The sequence below is a fragment of the Pseudochaenichthys georgianus genome, chromosome 9 (genome assembly GCF_902827115.2).
Source record: "Pseudochaenichthys georgianus chromosome 9, fPseGeo1.2, whole genome shotgun sequence".
Classification (NCBI taxonomy): Eukaryota; Metazoa; Chordata; class Actinopteri; order Perciformes; family Channichthyidae; genus Pseudochaenichthys; species Pseudochaenichthys georgianus.
Window position 1 is genome coordinate 31,731,333 of NC_047511.1, and position 14,521 is coordinate 31,745,853.

A 14,521-nucleotide genomic window follows, 5' to 3' on the forward strand; every position below is an offset into this window, starting at 1 on the left:
TATGATTTGCAATGAGGTCTCATTTACATTGTGTCTGAAAACATAACAAAAATACAAATACCAATGTGAGCATAATCCCATTAAACAAAACTAATCTGGCACATTTTAACAAATAGCTCTCTGAAGCCTTCTCATCATAGCATATAATTTCTTCTGGAATAATGACCTAATTTGAGGAAAAAACACATTATGTTCCAATGTCTTTTGAACTTTCATTATGACTGCACATCTGAATGCAGCAGCTGCAGCTTAGAGCGGCCAATGGTATCAATTCAAAAATAATGACTGTGTTTTATTGTACGAATCAATGACTGCATCTACAGCTGAAACAAATTCATTAAGATTGAGATATTTTCCTTTCACCTCGTCAAACTTTAAACGATTTGCCCTTTCTACACTTTTGGGCTGGTTGGGTTTAGGCAGTGAGGGAGAAAGCTCAATTTTAATCGCCACATGGATCAATTTATTTTTCCCTTGAACGTTTTCATCGCAGTGTGGAGTGCAAAATCCAATTTGCAGGCCAGTACGTTATATAGTGGCTCCCGCACGAAAGGTCAGTGTGTTTTTTAAAGCTCTGCTCTTCCTATCTAGCTGCCCAGTGGGCCATACATTCTCACAAATCTATGTTTGCTTAACAGTTAGGCTGCTCGATTAAAGACATAAATTCATATTGAATTTGTTCTGGAAAGCGATTACATTCAACTTTTTTGACACTTTAAAAATGAAAATCAGCAACATTCACAAATACCTCTTCATATATTGATCCTTCACCAGCAAAGGAGTGACTATGGTATCTAGATTAGAGGACAGCATACTGTTATCGGACTGAGTTTACGCAATTCTGCAAAATAAATCCATCCATTCACAAGAAAACTACAGAAATAGTGATTTCATCCCACTGCAGTCACTCCTGAGGTGTTGTGCAATTATTCTAATATGACTATGCAGGTTACAAACAAAGTATTCAAGGGTACTGCCAGCAGTAATCTAGTTCTGTTACGGGAGGGGCACTCACCATTTCTTCTCTGAGCAAGGATATTTCCAGAGCTGACCCATTTAAACAGCCAGGAAAAAGCTGTGAGCACAGGTGCATCTGGATGGCTGCAACTGCCAACCTTAAAGCCTAATTACATACATTAGGTGTCAAAACGGATCTGCACATGTCATTTGGTGGGTGTGTGTGGAAACTATGCAGGGTCTGAATGGGGAAGATTCCAGACAACGAGGTTACATTTGTTTGTATTCATTTAAAATACTTGAACAGAGTTCTCGATCATTCTTTTATGAAGGAAGAAGAAATGTGTCAGGCCACAATTTGTTGTTTAATTCAGAAATTAGATCGCATTCTTTGTGTGTGAAACAGTGACTGCTACAGCTATTATACATGGCCTACAGCTTCGGACAATTAGTGCAACTCAGTACTGCTTTGCATTGTACTGTTGTGGGATGGGGGATATCCATATTGATTCTTCCTAACTGAGGAACAAAAGATTTGTTGTCTGCCCAGTCTTGAATAGCAGGGCCTTAATGACAGCCCTGCATTATAAAACCTACTGCTGACCCCATTCACAGTTTGAAAATCTGATGAAACACTCCGAATGTAATGTAGCTGCATTCTGTTTCCTTGTTGTGTTACATAACAATATCCGAGTGACAATGCACAACCACAAATAATTCACAGCATCAGGACGCCTCGGAAAGAAACTGCAACCGGTGAGAGGCCCCTTCGTTCCAAATGGGTTCCCCTCTAATAAAGTCGCACACATGACCAAGTGATTCCTGATGCCAAAATAGCAGATGAGGAAGGATGAAAGAGGAGTGTGTAGTAAAAATGTAATTAAGACTCATCATGGGGATGTCTTACTGTGAGTCCAGAGACCAGGACAGAGGAGTTGGTGTTTGCTCAGTGCAGCTGGGAATAATATCTACTCTATTCTTACTTTGACCTACATGTACTAACAGGAGGGTCTAAGAATATGCCCACATGAGTCCTTCTTCTCGTCATTTGTTCACCGTGAGGCCCCCAGAGGGGGTCTCCTTATGGTACACCTTATGTTATCTTTCAATTGTCAACCTCTGCTGGAGATAATCTTGGACAGAAGAGACAACGACACTCCATGTTTCTATTACATGTGCAGTTACGAAGCTACACTGCTCAATCCCTCCTGCGATGCATTTGCAGATTGTCGAAGCAATTTTCACCTCCCTATGTCTCATCCTCGTGACGTAGATTTTTTATGGTCTCCATGGAAGACTCCCATCAGTGCTTTACTTCACTCCCTTTGAAATCAATTCAGTTTCTTTTGCTCCTACTCAGTGTGGGTTACCATGGATACCGCTCCCAAATGGTTTGGCTTAGATGAATTTGTTTATGAGTGTTACTTGGAGGGGATAGGAATGTTCTTTTTTTGTGCAGCCAAAGTAAACAAAATGTGCTAATTAAGCCTGGGAAAACGACATTGTATTGGTTATTCTATTCAATTGTTTTCTATTCTTTAGAGATGAGATGAGATAGACCTCCAGGTGTTCAAATGCAGGTGTTGTATCAGCAACAGAGTAAGATTGAAACACAGGACAGTACTGATAAGAGTTCACACAAGGATAATAAAATAAAAAATAAGATTTGACATGTAAGTAACGGTTTGAAAAACACACAATAACAAGGTAAAAAACGGATCAGTTGAGTTAGGATTGTTAAATATATGTACATTTATGTGTGGAGATGCGAGTGCAGGTGAAAGCCAAACAGTGCAAATCTTATATCTTTTGTCGGTGTTTCCCCCCCAGCACACCACGTACAGAACATTTGCAGCAGCGGGTTCAGTGTGTAGGATCAAACTATATCTACTGGCAAAAGTTCATTTTAATATGCATTTTTACGTTTTGATTTTGTGATTTTAATGATAAACTATGGGTGTATTATTTGTTATTATTATTTATTTATTAGTACTCAGATCTTGTACGTAAGTAAACGTATAACCACCAGAGTGTAGGAATACTCTGCTATGAGTAAAAGTCCTGCTGTCCATTCTCAAAACACAGAGGTTAAAGGTTTCTCAGATGTTCTTGAAATGTGCCACTGTTACAACATGCAGTGTTAGCTATAGGAGGAAACTAGTAAGAGTGACTTAGACACTAAAGTGCATTCATGAAAAGCCTAAAATCCTCTGAAAATAATCTACTCTGATCCACCAGAAATCCAAGCTACGCCAATGTGGATTCTTCGGTTCTCTGTTGAGCCAAAAATATCCAAATACTTAACGTGGCTGCATCTAATCCTCACAGAAGCACTTGGTCTAAATGGCAAGCGTTCTATATGGGCCACCACAACTGTAAATCATGTCTGGGGAAAGAAAGTTGGCTGGAGCAGATTGAGTGGTTTAATTTGTTGAAGACTTAACCAGGGTTCATTTGGAATTAAGGGAAGACTGGTGCATCTCCCACTGAGTGTTTATGGCGCGTTTCCACTGCAGGCCTCGCTCGGTTTGGTTAGGCCTTATTAGGCCCGGCTCACTTTAATGCTGCGCTTCCATTACAGTTTATTCTATTTGTGAAAATACAAACAAGGGAGATTTCAGTGCTTTTTTTACATGTAGACCACATTAGACCAGGTCCTGATCTAAAACCACTTTTCCTAAATGCGAAAAAAGCACTGAAATCTCCTTTGTTTGTATTTTCACAAATAGAATAAAGGTTTCACAAATCTCAAACTGGGTTATAAAGAATCTTTAGCCTCAGTGGGATAATCCAGTCCAGATTTGATGAGTGTAGGTCTAGTGGTTTTAGATCAGGACCTGGTCTAATGTGGTCTACATGTAAAAAAAGCACTGAAATATCCCTTGTTTTTATTTTCACAAATAGAATTAAGGTTTCACAAATCATAAACTGTGTTATAAAGAATCTTTAGACCCTCTGGGATAATCCAGTCCAGATTTGATGAGTCTAGGCATAGTGGTTTTAGATCAGGACCTGGTCTAATGTGGTCTACATGTAAAAAAAGCACTGAAATCTCCCTTGTTTGTATTTTCACAAATAGAATTAAGGTTTCACAAATCTCAAACCTGGTTGTTCCTGGCCCTAGAACCACGATTTAGTCGGGCCAGAAAAAAGGTGAAAAACTAGGCCAAGTGGAAACGCAACCAAAAACGGGGCCCGCACGGCTCGGCACGCTTAAAGCGAGCTACCCGCTGCAGTGGAAACGCGCCATATAGATTCACAGCTGCTGCATTTCACTCCCTTCTGAGTCTACCGAATCAGTGTACATATTTTATAAAAGGCATTGAAAGGTCCTGTAATATCTGAGGGAACCACCCACATTCAGACATATGTCTATCTAAGAGGTCTAATTCTGGCCGTTTGAAATATTCACCACTCCAGCGACAGTGGATAACATCCCCAGCTTCCATGGAGATTCCTTGTGAAAGAGTAGTTGAAATGCATTTGCCTTAAAGTGGCTTTCTAATTCATTTTCCTTGTTTCCTCTGACATGTCATTACACTCCAAAATAACCGATTCTGAGAGGTAGCCTACTTTGTATTACCCTGCCACATTGGCTATTTTGGGAAGGATTTTGTAAGCAAATAGGCCTTGCTGTGCGCATCCCAGCATCTCTTATGTAATTCCCTCCAATGGGAACAGAGAAATCAGAAGGAAAAGTTTGTAGAGAGTCACTTAATCTTACGTAGAGTTAATTGGAGACAGCTGGAGAACTGACAGTTGTTTACTGTGCCAGCATGAAAGCGAAACAGTGCAAGAACAAAGCAGAACGTCCAGATTCTTCCTTATGGCTCATTATTGCAGATATGTCAAAGCAGCGTGAAGGCTTGTTTCAGCAATCGAGGCGTAAAGCGAAGCAGTGTTCTGCCTTAATGTTGTTACTTTGTGAAAGCATACATCTGATTGATCCCTGTCAAAGCGGCCTCTAATCTACAGGGAGCCATTGATTTCCTCTCCACAGAGCCTACAAGGTGCCCGAGACACCTGCTAGCAGCCAGCTGACAGACACTTATGCCTGCAAACCAACAGCTGACACAAACTGATGCCAAACCAATGCACTGTGTTGGAGAGGGTGAGTCACACGCATGCTCAGATAGATCCCACTCTCAGGGATGCTGGATGCTTTACAATGTGAGATTCACTGTACTGTCATTCTGAATCATATCTCATACACATGGTATGTCAGATGGAGGCTCGGTTAGCTGTGGTGTTTATAACAAAGATGCAGGAAAAGTATAGATAACAGAAAAAAGATGGATCTGCTGTGTGTACGCAGTGTAAAGCTGTCTGTCCTGTTACAAAATGAGCTCTGTCAAAGCTAAATATCATTGCGATCTTCAGCCCGATCAGCATAGTTTGTCGGTAGTGATTTCTATCTGCTCTGAGAGTGCTTCAGTAAGCAGTTTTCCAGCGGCAGTCACATGCTCCCGGCTGGGGCTCACAGCCAGCTGTCCCTATCATCAATTCAGACAATGCAGAAGCCTGTTGTGGGGTGAGACTTTTGGGCAGATGTGTGCGACACAGAGCAGGAGATGAGAAGCATAATGTAACTGTTTTAATCTAGCAAGATTGCAAACAACAAAGACAATGTGTTGTTCAAAAATATGTTGTATTAAAGAATGTTACCATGGTTTACAAGAAAGTACTTTAAGGTGTCAGTTTGAGCTACAAGTTTTAGGCTTTCAGCTCCATATCTGTCTTAAACAACTTTTCATAATGACATACACTGCAAATGTGGTATGAAAGACGTGAACATATACATAATTATGTATTATTGTAATCTTTGCTCTTATTTCTCACCCGCTCTACCATGGACTTTTTCTAGTATATATTTTTGGGAAATTTTACTTTTATGTATTTTTTATACTTATTTGTTCATGTATGTTTGCAAAATGGTGTCAAGCATAATTTGTCAATCTTTCATTTCAATGTTAGGTGGGTTCCTTTAGCCCTCAGGGGTTTTTGTCATCTATTTGTTTTCCTTTAGGTATACTTCCTGTGATTTGTTTTATTATGACAAATAAAGAGCTAGTGCGACGATTATATGATTTTCTTTGTTACCTATGCAAATGTATTTGGATTTTGGGCTGTTAGTCGAATAAAATAAGCCATTTGAAGATGTCTCCTTCGGCTATCTGAAATTATAACAGACATTTTTACAATGTTATGGACCAAACATTTAATAAATGACCTAAGAAAATGTGTGGTGGTTAAGGATAATGAAAACAATTCTTAGTTGCAGCCTTATCACACTTCCATCACAGTAAAGTCCTGAATAACAGCATGTTGGCACAATGTATAATGCACAGTGTAGGAGGAAGACCAGAAGTGACCAGTCAAGTGTGGGAGAGGCCTAATTTTGTTTGTCTGCAAACTTGTAAAAAAAAAAAAAAGAACAGAAAAAGTATACCTATTAATCAATAACACTTTGCCTCAGGATGAAGGAAGCTGCTCCTTACACTACAGGAAGACCAAGCATCCAGCAGTCTTCCCGGAAATGCCCATGCAATTGTCTTCAGGTCTCCTTGTTCGGAGATGAGCGGAGAGACGACTGCATTGCTGCTCCGAGACTGATCACTCACCCAGCCTCTTTCAACACCCCCAACCCCTCCTCCCTCCCTCCTCATAAAACACGCACAACCACGCCTCCGGAGAGGCACGCACCCAAGCGCAGACTCACAGACACACCTCCTCCAGTCCTCCATCACACACAAACACACGTACACACACGCAAAACCAAGAGTGCGAGAGCATCGTCGGGTGAAGACAACATGTAAGGCAGGATGAGGGACGAGTGCTTTGCTCCGAGAGACTCACAGCAGGTGCGGTAGGAGAGAAGCTGCTCCTCGCAGGGAACAAGCTCCACCATGTCCCCCGCATCCGATCTGCTCACTGGCGAGGAGGTAAGGCCCCTCGTAAAATATTTCCTTTTTAAAAAACTTAGCCGAACTCATTCCCTCCATCCCGGTTTGAATCAGCTGCTTTCTTCTTTATCAGCAAATGATGTCATTCTGGGCTCAAAGGCATTAGGTCAGCCGCAAAGGATGGAGGGCCGTTCGTGCCGCAGCACCAAAATAAAAGGGGTGCGTAGAGCAAGTATTTGGTAACGCTTCAAGGCTGAATGCGCCTCGGCATGGCCCCATGGGCACGTTTCAGGCGAATCTGCATCACATTTGGTATTGTCTCAAAAACCTTGCAAAATGGAAGAATACAGTCCAAGTTTATAGTTTTAGTCTCACACTAACAACTCAGTCATTTTTTATTTAACTGCATGAATAAAACATCACACAACAACAAAAAATAAAGCACAGGAAAATACAGCCTTTGGTTCTATAAATAAGCTATTATATCAATATCATGAGTACATCTTCTGATAATGTCAATGTAAAGTTGCACTTGTTGTCACAGATGGATTTTACCCACACACATACAACAATAAGCCAATTATTTGGTTATTTTTTCAGACTGAATGTGTGCCATAGCTCATTGTGCAACTCCAGGAGTGTTTCTTTGCTGTGTGCTGTAGCCATGGAGACAGTATGTGGCATGTGGTTTTACTTGTGCAAGAAAGTGTAGTCCCTCTATTCAAGAACAGCCTTAGACCATGAGGATGAGTAGAGGAAGAAATGCATGTGTTTAGTTTGCCCTAAGCTTTTAATCCTGTCCTCTCATTTTAAATACAAATGTGCTATTTAGTCTTATCTTCTATCCTTACTCATTAACACTATATATATATATATACTAGAAAAGTAGAAAAGTGCTCAACATGTGTGTCTTTGGTTGTCAGAAGTTTATATTGACCTATTCGAAACCTACATAATTATTTCAGATGTGTTATTAATCTCTAGTGGCACATATATACTGCAATGTGCCTATTGGGACTTGTAGAGCAGCTTAGCAGGGCTTTTCTTTACTGTAGCCTTGCTAAACCATCCATATCTCCTTTTACAACTTAATTTGATAAAATGTATTGGATAGCTGTTTGAGTGATAGTTATATGCTGTAAATTGTAGAAGCGAACTACTCACTGAGTGTTCAGCCTTCCCATCCTGCACCTTATTTGGCCTATTTTGTTACGCTGTTTAATAACATTCACTCACCAAGGCCCTTTCCATCTCGCTGACATCTCACCTCATTCATTTAACCTCAGAGAATAAAGCAAGATTGATCTGAGGAACTTTTTTAATCTATATTGGCAAGTTCAAACTTATGTACTCTGTCTTTATTTTTTATATTATTCACTGATGGGGTATTAGTAATGAATGTATCCATCCTACATTAGCACAAGTGACACGATATTTGTCCCAGAAATATTCATATCATAATGACATTCAGCCATTAATAAGATATTACTGAGCATTAGTCACAGCGGTGATGGAGCAGCTGGTCATAGTACAATTATGTGCTGTAGTTTTACGAACAGCAGACTTATTATAAAATATATTTTTATTAAAGCATTTCACAGCATTTAGTCATTTGCTCTTAAATTGCAATGCAGTGACTTCATACATTGCCATACAATTGTTGGACAAATGAAGGTGTTTGATTACTTGAGCATCTGACACACAAACACTATAAAAGGATTTAAAAGGATTTATTACGATCTAATGTAATTGGAAAAGAACGCTAATAAGAGATATAAGGAGAAACGGATTGATGTATGAACAAATTATGATCTTAAGTTTAGCTAATCCATCTTCCCACATAAATCGGTGATCTGTTATTCATTTGTAATGCTTTTACCTACTAACATTCATGCAAATCTAGAAACAGTATTTTTAAATGACATAAATAATCTGTGTTTGCAACTGTAGACATTTACTTTATTTTGATTTGGAGCAGCACAATTCACATAATGTATCTTATAATATGTCTCTGTAACTTTAAATTCGAAGTAAAGCAGAGAATAACAATGATGGTTTGTCTGTCACGGTTGCTCGTGTGTGAAAGGACGTGATATTGAGGTGTGTTGTGGAGACAGGAGAGGGAGATGGTTGGTCAGTCCTCTCTCATCACAGTGAACAGATGGTAACTCAGGGTTAGCTCGTGGATGTGTGCCAACAAGGAAGCCCATGACACATACTGTACATCCATTGGGGAAACAGAAACATTATTGTCTTCAAATAAAAATATTTCAAGGCCTTTAAAAATACTCGGGATTCTTGAAGCAGAGATTGACAGCAGTTGTGGTTACATCATTTATTTAATATTTGAATAATTCAAACGGTATGAATAAAATATGCTTTGTTGCACTGCCTTTGAAAAAAAATAAAAACAAGTATGCCCACTCAGACACACTAGAATGAAAATACACTTCTTACTGTAATGTTGTTAATTGGTTATATATTTATATATATATTCAAGTTTCAGTTTACATTTAATATATGAACATCTGATTCAACTTACCAGAGTGTTTAATACATTGTTGAATACAAATAATTGATTTGATGAATGATTTAAACATGTTAATTGCCATTTTGTTTCATAAACTCATGCCACTACTTCTTTAAACAACTTTCTATTTTTTGCAGAACATTTACCTCACCTCTGTACATTAAATTGCATTGAAATGTATTTGTTTTCTTCTCTCTCTTTTTTCTACAGGTTGTGTTGATCTTGAATCACAGTGAATGGAGGTTACTTTAAGATGACAAGAACACATCCCCCAGATATACTGGCATCAACTCTATATCAGGACTTCTCTAATCCCATCACCAACCACACCTTTTCTCTCCACTCTTCCCAGCAATGTGACTTGAAGATGATCGACAAACCAGAAATCATTAACAAAAGACACTGCCGCAGCTTTGACTTCATTGAGTCACTGGATGACCCACAGTCCCTCTCTTCGTCAATGGAGTACCCTTACAAGAGGACTGAGAATCCGACATTAAATAAAGACCAAATGTGGAATGGAATAGATCAACCGGGATACTTGCGCTTTTCGTCTCCCGATCTGTTCAACACCAGGCAGTTCCAGCAGCAAACCACCCAGGACAAAACAAGCAATCCTACATGGTCAGACTCTAAAAAGAGAACAAGATCTAGAAGTGCTCCAAGAATTAAGTCCACCCTCACTCCTGTGCCCATCTCAGTGTCTCCTCCCAGAGACAGGAACGGGAGGGATGCGTCTCAGGCTGCGCCAGATGCCTTGAGGACTTCTGAAACACATAGAGAATCCTTCTCTTCAAATAAGGCTTTTTTGAATGAGGTGCACCCTATCAAACTGCAGCCTCAGTCTCCTCTCTATGTCTCAGACTGTTTTGATGGGAATAAACCAGATAAACCAGCTATAACCCCTCATGTCAGGTGCCGTGTGGACATTAAACCGGACGCTGCTGTACTGCAGCATACATCTAGGCAGGTTCCCAATGCACGGACTGATCATCCTTGGCAGAGATTCTCCCAGGCCAGTAGCAGTAGAGGTTTGTATGTACCTCGACAGATTGTCTCCTCTCCAACGCCCACTCCTAGCGAATGCTATAGTGGAGATTTTAGACAAGGATACCACTATACCACCAGTATGTCTCCCATCTCATACCAGCATCTAGACATGCAAAGAATGCCTTCACCAACACCACCATATCTGAGTCAGGAACAAAGAGCTTACTCAAATCCTAATATACCAACTAAGTTCTTCTATACCGAGGACCCTGTTCGGTATCCTGTCCATCCCTACTCTAGAGCATACATTCAGGATGACCGGTCCAGTCTAACCAGCCATGGTAGTACAGTCACTAGTCAGTATGATCCAAGGACTCGATGGGTGCACACCCTTCCTGTCAGGTCCTATTTCACAGAAAACTTTTCTAACAGAGAGCCAGCACACTCTGTATATAATAGGCCTTACTCCACAAGTGAGGCAGGATCATACTTTTCTCAAACTCCACTGTCTAGATCTTACTATGGAGAGGAGAACCGGTTCGATCCCTACCATATGAGTAACTCAAGGTTGTTTTATTCAAAACCATGCTCTCCTGAGGAGCAGTACTATCCACCAAGGCCATACCATACGGAGGGTCGTCGACGCCCGCGAATGTCGCAGGCCTTTTCAGATGACTGGTATCGCTCAAGTATATCTGGTTACTCTAACCAGTCCTCTCAGCTCACACCACCAAGAGTTAGGCAAGACCCCAGTATTCCTCCGTGGTTTACTAACAGCTGTTCGGAGACAAGTAAACTAGGAGCAGAGGTCAAAAACCACTCAAAGTCTTGGGACAATATCCTATATCCACGGCACGAAAGGGAGCAATCAGTGCCTCGTGGACGGAGCTATGAAAACCTGTTTCATCAAGCAAAGCAAGCACCATCCTTTGATGTGACATCACAGCCTGTTATTCTAAACCTCTCAAGTTCACCAAGACGCTATGCTGCCCTTTCGCTCTCTGAAAGCTCCTTAGAAAGGGGCTCAAGCAATCCGTGGAGGAATACCAAGAGCGGCCACTGGTTTGTAACTCCTGAGATCACCATAACAGATAATGACATATCTGCCGGCAACAGAAAGCGGCGAGATGTGCACACTGTCAGCTGGGATATGTTGGACGGTGAAAAGAAACCATCTCAGAGAGTATCGCCTCCTAAGCAGCCACAAAATACACCTGACATAACCAAAGAGAGGAAACACAACAACTTCTCCCTCCAGCAGAGTCTAGAGCAACTGGACGAACTCTTAGCTGATTTGGTGATTGATTACAAACCACCAACTAGCAGAAAATCAAGCGTTGACCTTTTAGACCAGCTGAAACAACTCATTACTGAAGATGATGGCAAAGACAGGGACTCTTCTGGTATTGAAAACTTCAACTCACAACTCCCATCCTCCAAATCCAGCCCAGACACACTCAAAGACCTTGATAGTGGATGTGATGCTTTTCAAAGGAGTGCAGAAGAATGTTCTCCAGACCATAGCACAGATGAAGACGACACTATGGTGTGCGCTAACAAAAAGTGCAACCGGGTCGAGAGTATGTTCAATGCCTGCTTGTACTTCAAATCATGCCACAGTTGCTACACATTTTATTGTTCACGAAACTGTCGCAGGGATGATTGGGAGATCCATAAAGAGACCTGTCTGTATGGCCGGGTGACCAGTGTGTGCCGACACTCTCTTAAGTTCTGCAGAGAGAATTCAGAGATCCACAAAGCCTTCTCTCGCGTTGCTAAAGCTGGCTACCTGTCCAGGGGGAGAGGAGTTCTGTTTCTGGGTTTTGCTAATCCAGAGACAGCTGACAACTTCCTCCAAGTGGGGCTTGAGAGCCTCCTCATGTCTCCCACATACTTATCTCTCAGAGAGCTGGATGGCTTTAAGGACAACCTAGGCGAATACTGCAAGGATCTGCAGCTGGCAGGTAATGAGTATGACCCCAATGAATGTTTCCTTCTGAATGTATCTGTAGCTGTTGGTGAACTAGTGCCTAACAGACCTTCACCAAGGGTCCAAGCACCAACAGTTCGAAAATATGCAAAGGTTTCCCTGGCCTCCTCAAGCCCTGACAAAAAGGTACTCAGGAAGGATAGTGAAATGGAAACCCTCATCCTCACTCCGCCTCCAGGCACACCGGACATTGACAAAGAAGGGGAGAAGGGGAGGAAAGCCAGAGAGGTGTGCTTTGTCAACATCCAGCGGGAGCTCAGGACGAGAGGAGTCTTCCTCCGACACGAGTACCCCAAAATCTATAACCAGCTGTGTGAGTTTGTGGAGAGCAACAAAAGGTTCACTCCTACTACAATTTACCCAATAGATCGGAGAACAGGTAAACAGTTTATGTGCATGATCATGGCTGCGTCCGAGCCAAGAACACTGGACTGGGTGGGTACCCCTCACCTCTTGGATGATATTATATAGTAGAGCACTAAACCGTAAAGATTATGATGTCAGCAACTGTACATGCTGTAAATACATGGTGTTGTTTAGCAAATTTGACATTGATATAGGAATATGTTTATATAGTATGTGACCAATCTCTCTTTCTGTCACTCTCTTCTCTTATTTCTCTTTGTCTCCACACAAACACACACAAACACACACGCACGCACGCACGCACGCACGCACGCACGCACGCACACACACACACACACACACACACACACACACACACACACACACACACACACACACACACACACACACACACACACACACACACACACACACACACACACACAGGCCAATATGCTCTCACTTTTAAAGGTTGCCCTATGTTGTTGTTTTTGGCTTGGTTTGGATCCTGTTGCACTCAGAAGAGTTAATAGCCTGCATGTAGACTAGGCAAGTTATCCAGGTGTTTAAGATTTGAACATGTATGTTTTGTGCAGTTTCAACTGACAATGTATGAAGCACACACTCTTTATGAAGTACACATCTCAATGCCAACACAATATAGTAGGCACAGCCTGAAACATTCATCCATTATTGATTTCTCCAACAAATGTTATATAAGAAATGCATATTATACCTTGTTACAGTGGTTGTAATATTACAGCTGTTTCTAAGTATTTTTTCCTAAGTATACTATAGTTATGTGGAAACTTTTTTATGATTTCCATATTCATTATTGTTTGATAGAATATGAAGTACAATCAAACCAACTATTTGTTTCCCACTTCATTAAGATTTTAAGTTGGAACTTATATCATCTTGTGGTAAGACTTGATGTCATTCTCGTAGGAATTGCTTTGTTTGAAAGTGGCCTTCTGTCGGGAAAAAAATGCATTTGACACAAGGCAATGTGTGTAATGATTTAGCTAGTTCTTAACGCTTGGGAGATCTTGACTTAGGATGTTTGAAATACTGATGTAAATGAACAATTATTTTGCTCAAAGCATGTTATTTTTATTCAGGTATTTTAATATGGATATTGCTTATAGTAAAATGTATTATGTTAAAGAGAAACCATTTGATGCTTAGAAATAAAAGAGGTATATTATATATTATATATTGAATATTAGATCATTTGAACATCATGATCTTGAGACCTTATTGTAACTAATACACCAGTTCTTAAACTATATGCAATAAAATAGCAACCTTAACATCTATATTGTAAAATGCTATTTTATTATGAACATTAAAGAATTCCCTGGAGCCAAGAGCTGCAAAGACTTTGTTTGCACAAAAACATAAATTATAAAACAAGAATGTTCCTAACAGCTGCAGTACTGATCCCAGATATGATGCTATGCCTGCTTCCATTGCCACTGTTGACTAATCTAAGGTTGCTCTTTTACTTGATTATATATATCTTTGTGCAAGACTTTCTGGAACTTTCTATTTTGTGATGTTTATAACCCATATAAATATATAATAAATGGAATTTAAAGATTTACCTTGTGGCTTTCTATTTCTCATCCTCAATACTTCTTATTAGCTATTTGCAGGGTTAGTGTCTTTTATGTTATTAGACTACCACCCAGTGGAAAATGCATGTATTACTCTTTTTTTTTCAAATAAGAGCAGTGCACCTTATTATTGATTTAAACGGATTTTAAAAAATGTGAAACTTCATTAACCAGCTTGAATATTTAT

At 40.3% G+C, this 14,521-nt stretch overlaps 1 protein-coding gene across 1 annotated transcript; it reads left to right on the plus strand.

Moving 5' to 3' along the window:
* The first annotated feature begins 6,671 nt into the window (after positions 1–6,671).
* On the plus strand, positions 6,672–14,319 carry unm_hu7912 (un-named hu7912). Its single transcript, XM_034090382.2, has 2 exons — positions 6,672–6,899; positions 9,601–14,319. Exon 2 carries the CDS (start codon positions 9,644–9,646, stop codon positions 12,839–12,841), a length of 3,198 nt encoding a protein of 1,065 aa, XP_033946273.1. The 5' UTR covers positions 6,672–6,899; positions 9,601–9,643; the 3' UTR covers positions 12,842–14,319.
* Positions 14,320–14,521: the final 202 nt, after the last annotated feature.

What these genes read in the sequence shown, in the direction of transcription:
- unm_hu7912 (XM_034090382.2), top strand. Translation starts at nt 9,644, where the DNA reads ATGACAAGAACACATCCCCCAGATATACTGGCATCAACTCTATATCAG.